This window comes from Triticum urartu, chromosome 4A (genome assembly GCF_056163025.1).
Source record: "Triticum urartu cultivar PI428250 chromosome 4A, HENAU_Tu73, whole genome shotgun sequence".
Lineage (NCBI taxonomy): Eukaryota > Viridiplantae > Streptophyta > Magnoliopsida > Poales > Poaceae > Triticum > Triticum urartu.
In genome coordinates this window covers 614,361,887-614,372,223 of record NC_141876.1, presented here as the reverse complement: position 1 = coordinate 614,372,223, position 10,337 = coordinate 614,361,887, and the positions used below count along the sequence as shown (strand labels likewise).

Here is a 10,337-nt window from a genome sequence, read left to right as displayed (position 1 = left end):
AGGGAGGAGGTGCCGTTGGGCGCCGTGGTGGCGTCGACGATAGCTAGACCGAGCAAGGTTGATGCATCAGTACAGTTATGAAGATGGAGCGGTGGCAGTTGGCGGCGGCGGCCTCTGAGAGCACGCCGGACCAGTGGGTGCCCCAGACCCGACAAGAGGCTAGGTTGGGTTCTCAGGTCTTAGATGTTAGGCTTGGCTGCGATGTCTGTTTGGTATTAGGCCCAGGCTATCTGCGCCCCTTCATCAACTGGATAGAGATAGCGACAGTTTGTTGCTTAGACGGCGGCTTTAGTCTTACTTTTGTATGACTTTGTAAGGTATTGTGAGAATAATTAATAAAGTGGCCGTATGTATCGCCCAGATGCAGAGGCCGGGGTCATCCTTCTTTTCTAAAAAAAAAGGTATAACGTTGTACCAGCACACAAAAAGTTGGGCTCTTATTTGCTCCTCAGCGAAGCACAACGTTGCCGGTGAAATTACAAGCCGATGCAGGAGGGGTTCAAGGTGAACTCACCTTTGTTCCACAGCGAAGCACGAGCATTGCTCATGATATTACAAGTCGGTACGGGAGGGACTCGCGAAAGCGGTGGGCTAGAGTGCAAGCTCACCGTGAATAGAAGGCGATAGAGGCAAAGTGTGAATTAATATGGGAAGCGTAGAACTCTTTGCTCGGGCCGTATTGCTATATATCGAGAACATGCCGTGGCTTACAAGAAGGGAGAGATCGATCTAGGTCAATCGTTAGAGAGAGAAAGGATCGGTGAAAAAATTGGAACAGAAGAAGAGATAGAACTAGATTACAATTTAAACAGACTTCTATCCCTATACAACATATTCTAACACAAAAAAAGAGAAGTGGTAACATGGATGGATTTCTAAAGGTGTGCGAAAATTTGTTTTTTTTCCGTTGCGATGCATGGGCACATTTGCTAGTATTAGTTTACAGAGGGAGTACATGGTTACTCAAATTTGGTGGCTTGAAGATGACGAAGCGGAACCAATCATCAAATTTTGAATTGTCTTCTCGTTAAGACGGATGTATGGAACATGAGAAATATACAACCATTCTGACCCTCCGGGTTGGAAGTTCTTTTCCGTCTCACCGTAAAAGCCATCCATAATCAGTTCTTGGAGGTTTTCTGGCGCACTTCCTCCCAACGACGCTTGTGACGTCTCGTTGATATGAAGTGCTTTTAAAGAGGTCAGTCTGCTGAGTGTTGAAGGGAACTGTTGAAGACGAGAGCAGTAAACAAACTCAATCTTTTCGATGGAGGTTAACTGTTCAAACCATTTCTCCTGCTCCAGGGTAAAATGAAGGGCCTCCAAATAAGAGATGCGGAGAACTCGCACGGATGGGACAAAACAATATCCGTTTAACAGGCTGACATCCGTTGCTAGACTGGTAAGGTGAAGTACACCCTGCTCAACTTGTCTACTTGATTTGTTGGAGAGTTCAGTAAGAATGTCGGGACAACCAAGAACATCAACTTCCCTGAGGTTGGGAAAGTATTGCAACCCATCAATCAAACGTAGCCCTCCACATTTCCTGAGATATAGATACTCCAGTGCCTTTAAGTGATGCGCAGAGAGTATGAGTGGGTGATTGCAGTAAGATATCTTTAACTTCTTTAGACATGCTAAGAGTTGCACATATTGTGGCAGTGCCTTGACAAGGATCGGACAAACTGAAATGTCAAGTTCTGACACAGAAGACATGAATGACAAACATGGCACTTTTTCCAGTAAAGGGCAATTGTGAAGTTCAAACCTTCTGACATGTGGAAGGAGAGGGCCATGATCATCTTCTCCATGTGACCAGTCTACCCATGATGTCATCGAAGAAATTTTGAAGTCCTCCAAACTTGTGAGGTAACCAAATGATGTTCCATCAGCATGCTTTACCGATGATAAGTTTTCTAGAGTGAGATGCTTGAGTGAAGGGAAATTTCCAAATGGCGGAAGTATAACTAGAAGTCGGCAGTTTCCAACATGAAGGGAATGCAGTTTTGTGAAGATGTGACCCTGCGACATCCAGCATGGGAAACTTGTCGCCCCGTAACCGTTGACCATAAGCTCTTGCATATTTGAGTGCGGCTGCAATCCTTCAAGTACATCTTTGGATATATTTCTCCCCTTCAATTCCAAGGCCTCAAGGTGCTTCTTCTCAACTATATTGGCATCCATTGCCTCATGCTTGTTCTTAATGACATGGATGTTGCTGATGCAAATTTTTCTAGATAGCTCTGGCATGCTCTTTAACTCGTTTATCATGAATCCATTTCTTTTGCCAGCACTAAAGTGCTCCAACTCCTGAAGTTGACTCAATTGTCCAATACTAGGAATCAAAGAGAGAGCTGTAGCATCAACATACAAGTGGCGTAAGTTGGCAAGCCTATTAATGCTCTGAGGAATAGTATTACGAGCATATCCACGGAGGTATAAAACTTGAAGATTATACGGGAAGTTGCGAAAATTGCGGACCCTTGTGAAAGAAAGATCTAGGAACCTCAGTTTTCTCAAGGACGCAATGTTGGGCAACATATTTGTCAGCACTTCCAAATGAGATAAGTCTATCACTCGAATGCTTCTTGATTTGGCTAACATGTTGTCAACAACATCACAAATTGCATTACTGTCATAATGACCAAACAACAAGATTGTCCTCAGATTTTTATACTTGTTTAGTTCATGAATGCTCAGTTGATTACCAACTTGTAGAGCCAAGTGACGAGCAGTTGGTGATGCTCTCTGTGATGTCTCCTTGTGGTGGAAGCAATCATATGAAGAGACGGCAATTGCTAGAGCCCTCACTAGATCATGCATGGTGTACTTCTTGGTGTCAAATGCAGACTGAAAAAATGACCTTTGTACAAGTTCATCAAACATTTTATTTCCAACGTCCTCTAATCTACTGCCATCAGATTCACTGTGTTCGATGAAATCGTGAGAAATCCATATATTGACCAATCTATCCTTATCAAACAAGTAGTTTTGTGGAAAGATTGAGCAAAAAGCGAAGCTCTGCCTTTGCCTAGGTTGTAGGTCTTGATAACTAATTCTCATGAATGGAAGGATGTCACATAAAACTTCACTCCTGTCCCACCAGTCGCTCTCTAGGATGCTTCTCCAATGTTCTACCGTTGATCTTGATCTCAGTAGATGTCCAATTACTTTTGCTGCTAACGGCAGACCATCCAGTTTTTTTGCTATTTGTTCACCAATTGACAAATGAATCTGATTGTTCTCAGCAACAACACTGGTTGTGCCAAATGCATAATACTTGAAAGCTGGCCAAAAACTCTCCCAAGGCAAAGGTGCTAGGGGAACTTGACACATTGTCATCACTGTGTCCGCAACCCTTTTGCTTTGTGTTGTGACAAGAACTACACTTCCTGGTACTTCACAAGCTATGGCAGTAAGCAAACTACTCCACCGATCACACATCTCATCCCAAACACTGTCTAGCACAAGAAGGTATCTCCCATCATGTTGGATTAAACTTTGAATATTGTCGACCACTATTTCCAAACTATCCGAGTAGTTAAGAGATGAATCATTTCCTTTAAAAGAGTGCAACATCTCTTGCAATGTCCTTTTCATGCTGAATTGTTTTGAGATATACACCCATGCTTTGTGCCTAAAGTGACCCTTCAAACTTCCATGATTGTAAATGACTTGAGCAAGGGTTGTCTTCCCAACCCCGCTCATACCAACAATTGGGATAACATCAACACCACCAATGCGGAACCTTGACCCAAGTTTTGCACTCATGTTATTGGGTTCCAGTCCTGAGGAAGATGAAGCACAAATAATTTTTAATATCATCTCTAGAACTTCATCGCGGCCAAACACCTTGACATCAACTGGAAGACGAGAAGTAGTCTCTCCCCCTGTTCCGTCCTCCTTCATGGATGCTGAATTACTCTGCTTCATGAGCTCAACAAATGTGTTGGACATTGAACAAAGGTGATCTAGCTTTTGCACAACACATTCAAGCATTCTCATGCCCTCATCGGGTACAATCAAACTTTTCAAGGCCCTAACTGATGATGAGATGAGCTCACTCACCTTACGCTTTCCAGTAACTATATCATGGCAGTCAAATCGTTCAAGCACATCCTCGGCTTCATAGGCAACATCATGGAGACTCCTTAGCCACTTGGCAAGAGTAGTGTTGATAATAAGTTGGTTGTCAGCTACCTCAGTAATAGCCTTCACCATGGTGAGGCTTGTGCGCAATTTGGTCAGAAGTTGTTCAGTAGCATGGTTCAGATTGTAGTTGCTGTCAAGGAAGTTCATTGTCTTGTCGACAACACGTTGGATAACTGCTGATGAGAAACCACTAACTACCTGCTCTGTAGTTGCAGATAACATGATTTGGTTCCTGAAATGATGATGATATAGATTGTTAGTACATGTCATTATTCATAAAGTTGCGCCTTGTTAAGGAAGATATGGATAAATATACCGACGAGCACATTCTAGAAATGAGATCTCTGCTTGATTGTAAGGATCGTTAAATAAGAAAGGAATATTTTCAAGCACTCTGCTATGAGATGATAATTTTTTTCTTCATGCATGAGATTGTAAGGATCTAGGTTTCATAGGCAGTACTACGAACATGCTCATTTCAGTCCTACTACAAATGGGTGGTGGTTGTCACAACCAGTCAATAGTTGAGTCTTCCGCCTGTGTAAAGCCTAGCTATAGGTCTGTGTCTATCATAGCTTGCCACAGAACTAGTTAAGGCTTGCTAAACATTTAACGGTTTAAAAGTAAGTAAAAGTTATGAAATAAATAGGAGAGCCTTACTCTAATATAATAAGATGATCCAACTGTGTGATTGTGAAAATATGCATTTATGTGTCTTCAGTGAAAAAAACAAACATTTCACCTCACTACAGGAACAATATATATTGAAACATTTTGTTCTTTTTGTCCAGGACACATGCAGTCGTATTTTTTTAATCCCTCGGTTGGATCATGTTATATTATAGGTGTGTTGGTTCAGTATTTTTTTCATGATTTTTAAGAACTTCTACACCGTCGAAAACCTTAACTAGTTCTGTGGCAAGCTATTGTAGAAAATCTTATATATATATATACTTTGGCCAAGTTAATCACACAATAAAATATCTACTATGAATAACATGACAGGATATAGTTTTTAGTGGTGACCCATTTACCGATTAGTCAATGTCAACATACAGTACCCAGAAGGACATGCCGAAGTTATTTTGTATTTACACGTATAAGAAATTAGCCTTGTGCTCCATACTTTCGAAACAGACTTAAAGGTCCATGAGGGCCTAAAAGGAAATTGTACAAAAATGTCTTCTCTGTCTGTAAAGGAAAAAAAATACAAATATGCTTTAAAATTAAAGTCAGCGCTGCTCGCCTATCTCTCCCTTTTTGTTTTGCCGGGGGCATGCTAACTACTCCCTCCGTTTTTAAATATAAGTCTTTTTAGACATTTCAACAAGTGACTACATACGAAGCAAAATGAGTGAATCTATGCTCTAAAATATGTCTACATACATTCATATGTTATAATCCATTTGAAATGTATAAAAAGACTTATATTTAGAAACAGAGGGAGTATCTAGTTAGTACAAACTATTTATATGGATGCGGGAATGTGTAATGTCAGGAATGCAGATTTACAATGAAATGCAACAACAGTAAGAAAGAGTATGGAAGGGAGTTCACGAATTCAACTCAAATACGAAAATTGACCAAAAGACAAACACATGTTAGAAAGAAAAATATATGCAATTTTCACTAGATATGTGATTTAGCAATGAGCAGCTAATAATACAACTCTCTGAGCGAAAGGTCAAAGTCATGTTTTTCACTTCTCTTCTGTAACCGTGTTTTTGTTGGGTACATGCATGCGAGAAGAAATATAACAAGTATGTTTTCTGAACGAACCTTGAAATCTTTTGGTGGAATGAAATCTATACAGCACTGACTGGCCGAGTGGTGGAAGAGACGACCAATCTCTAGACTCGACTTCTTCACCGCCAGCTGAAGGGAGAAGTGTTGGGGGGGGGGGGAGGCCGTGGAGTTGGGCCGAAGTGGTGCTCGGGTTGGAACTTGCAATTAATTAGCTGCACGGATTTGCCTAGCTTTGATTTTATTTTTTCTTGAGTCTTGACATCGACGCACATCCTCGTACTGCCGCAATTAATTACTCAGTATCAGTTTTACTAGCATGAAGAGTAAGACTACCCACAATGGAAGTAACATAGGTAGTAACATATCTAGATAAAATAGATGATGTGGCAAGTAATAAATGAAGAAAGAGAGGAAAGTGGTAACATAGCTAGTTACTAGTAGTAGTAGTAGTAACATCACACATATCAAAGCAAGATGTGTCTATAGCCTAATAAATGAAGGGTTACATGTTACCACACATATGTTACTCCCCACTATAGAGGTAGTAACATGGACTAGTAACATGTCGATGTTACTACTCTATGTTACTACCCATTGTGGCTAGTCTAAACAACTATTCCGCTAAGATTAAGACCATGGATTAAAAATATATATGATTTAAATTGTTTTATGTTTACAAATCCAAATTCTCATGTTTTTGTGAGGATGAAACCACGATTGATTAGTATAGAGAAGGACAAAATTGCACACAATACCTCTTGAGGGTGAAGCAGTGACTTGTTGACGTGAAGACTTGATATTAAAGCTTGTAGAAGGAGCTGTTTGGCAGGACCACATGATAGGTTTGCCCTGTCATATCAATTTCCAAAATCTCCACCTAATATTCTGTTTGCTTTTTCTGCACATATGTAAACCACAAATCCATAAATATCCATAGTGACTATTCAATGCTCTTACTTGACCGTAGAGGCCCCGACGATGATGCATTGAGTGCAACTGCACAATTTGCTCGTAGAGCCACATCACTTTGCGCAAGAGAAAAAACGTCATCGTCCCTTTTAAATAGAGAGAATCCCGTTGCAAAAATAAATAAATCTTGGAACTCCAAAAAGTCGCATAATGGAGTTGCAGAGTCTCCCTGCAAAAACAAAAAGAGTCGCAAAGTCACATCACTTTTTCACAGTGAAGTTCCTATGAAATATATTGGCGGCGCCTTTTGGTGCAAAGAGTAGATCTTAAATGCGCAAAATTATGTAGAAACCTATGTGTGTCATGTGTTTATTGGTAGCCTTGCCGTGCTTAACCTTATTTTTGGAGGCTTTGCTTAGGTCTACTTCACTTGCATGCACATTTGTAGGCCTCAACATTCCTTTAATCAGGAATTAAAACCTCGTGTTACATGTATGCATTATAAAAAATACAATTGTATATCTTTTCAAGTACGCATGCTCTCACGGGAAACATGGCGACTAGATTTCCTCCTTAGAGTTGCCACCGCCACTGGTTCCCCTCACCTCCAGGTTCCTTCCAACGCCAGCGAGGTGGGGGGAACCCCGGTCTGGGATATCTATACATTCTATGGTCTCCCTATCTTTAGTTAGGGTTAATTATATGAGTCTAGCCAGCGATGCTGAGGCAATGATGCCATCAGTAGCGAGGAATCAGTCCCGTCATGTCCTTTTTCTGGCGATGGTATTTGGCAGGCAGAGGGCATGTGGAGCTTCAGTTAGGGCCAGATATTGATCCTCGTTCATGTCTTCATTTTGTATAGGTGATCGGCGGGGCCCTACGGATGACGAACACAAACTCTAATACCTCACATAGAGAAAAACTAAATAAGAACCAAGAGAGATGATGCCAAGGATGCAAAGATTTGAGCTCTTTGTGAATGATACAATTAAGCTACTCACTCGAGAGCCCTCCTTGATAGTACGATAATTGATCCTATAACACAGTCTCACAACTAACACCATGAGACCGATAAAATCAAAAACATATCAAGGACATACATTTGCCGTGCGCATATTCCACTTGAGCTAGATGTTGACGATCTTGTCCTCCTCAAGTTAGACCACCTTTCATGATTGCGCTGGCTCGATGAAGATTAATGAATTGCTCCCCCATACTCCACTATGGTTGATCCTCTCTTAGGCACATCTTCACATGTCCATTATCACGAGAATGGATGGTAAGCTTCAAGCATGTGATGCTCCACTTGAACTTGCACAACACGACCTCTATGATGATCACCACTTGATGTCATTCTCCATGGGCCATATGAGATCTTCCTATTGACACATGCCCATGGAAACATACCTAACCCCATAAAGAAACATCACACAAATCATGAGTTAGTACACAAAGCGTAATGGACAATGCTTACCATACCATGGGGTCACTTGATCCCACTCGGTACATCTTCTATGCTTTATGTGTTGGTCAACTTGAATCCACTTTTTGTACTTAGTCTTGATCAACCTTGTATCATATCTCTTCATAAACATGATGTCTTGCAGGTAAACATGATTGTTCACACAATCTTCTTCTTCAACACATGCTTGCAATAGGCTCAACTCTCACATGACCAATCTTTGGTAATTCCTCGAATAGCACCTTGGTCAACACATAATATTCTTCTTATAACCTTGAAACCAACAAATGGTCTTCAAGCAATGCCTATGGACAAACCCTTCAAATATAACTCAAGGCAACTATTAGTCCATAGGAATTGTCATCAATTACCAATACCATACATGGGGGCACCATGCTCTTTCACTTTGTCTACTAGGTGCAATGGCTTCTATTGCTGTACACCATATCCTAGAAAGAAAGAATTTACAGGCTCAATGATGCATAGTTATACCTGTTGTTGAGCGGTTCGTCTTGTAGCCAGATGTGAAGGTTCTACGAAATAAAGGAATTATAGTAGGTATGTGTTGCTATGTTTTTTTTATAAAAAGTGGATCATTTTATTGACTCGGAATAAAACATCAATTCGATACAAACACGATGAGCACACACCTCACCTCTTCATAACTAGGATGCACACAACCAATACCAGTGCACACACACAAGGAATCAAGCTGAAAACCAAAGTCGTACAAGAACTAAGCTATGCCTAGGCGGATGAAAAAGAAAAGAACTTTGCAGCGATCAAAACAACTATCGATGAACTATAACAATGACCGTCCGCACCAACCATCTTTTGACATCTCAAGGACAATAAGACATGTTCTCCACTAGCAATGCCTCCAGGAAGGGAACGATGTTCAAGTGCTACCATCACCGAATCAAACTACTAAAGATCAGACCTTAAGTTTGCACCCAGAAGATTAAATCTGAGCAAATCCAAGACTTGCCTTCAACAAGGTAACAACGCAAAAGCACTGCCATTGCAAGGTATAACAAACTAGGATCAGACCTGGTGGTTGCACCCTAGATCCTGAGACTGGGCACTCAAGAAGCAGCACCAAATCTAAGTCATTGTGTGCTATCACTACCACTTTCTGTGATTCTATCAGCTATATGTATATCATAGTCTTGAGGTGAAATGCCACACAATTGATGAAGAACATGCCCACAAGTAGGCCTTCAAGCCACATACAGATATGAGAGAAGCTACATAGGGCTATGACGCATATATGCACCCAGATTTAGGAAAAACTTCGGTCAGCAAGTGCACCACCATAGCTTAACTCATGTACCCACGTAGTTGATAATACAATTGCCATAGAAGTACATGCAGTTTGGGGGAAAAAGACAACAGAAGCTCAGGCCCCATAAGAACCTCAACCAATTTCAAGCTCAGCTCCGCGCTATAGATATTAAGGCATTGATCAAACAATGTTTGTTTATATACACTCATGTCACGCACGTTGTGTATACAGTTTCTGTTTGTGTTACAACAAACATCGATGATCTTCCTCCTCATTCACAAATGAGCATCTTGCTAGCCAGGGATGCTTGAGAAGTTCCATTGCGCATACATGTTATTTATGCAATTCCAGCTGTATTTTTGGATGACTTCCGCACATTTCTTCCTTTTCGTTGATTGATGTGCTTGCTAGGCATGGACGCTTTGGCAGTTACATCATGCATGCATGTTGCATACACACTTCCAGTTGTGTTACAAACATCAATGATTTTCACACATTTCTTCCTCTGCGTTGTCAAGTGTGCATCTTTCAAGGCATGGATGCTTCGGCAATTTCATCATGCTATGCACCTGGAGCTGAGACGAACATCTTATGATAGAAAAGCATGTTTGTAATTTGGTTTTCTTGTTTCATGTTTCTTTAACTCAGTGTGTATTAGTAATAGAAAAGGTAGATTCTAAACTTTTAGAATCTAGTCATACATCCCAACGCTTTTCCTGCAGTAGGGAAAAGCCTAGCAGTAGCACGGGTCAAATGCCTTGCAGTAGCGCGGGCAGCTGCGCT

At 41.0% G+C, this 10,337-nt stretch overlaps 1 protein-coding gene across 1 annotated transcript; it reads right to left on the bottom strand.

Moving 5' to 3' along the window:
- Positions 1-963: 963 nt before the first annotated feature.
- LOC125555014 (putative disease resistance protein RGA4) lies at positions 964-4,374 on the bottom strand. Its single transcript, XM_087519973.1, has one exon. It carries the CDS (start codon positions 4,372-4,374, stop codon positions 964-966), a length of 3,411 nt encoding a protein of 1,136 aa, XP_087376099.1.
- Positions 4,375-10,337: the final 5,963 nt, after the last annotated feature.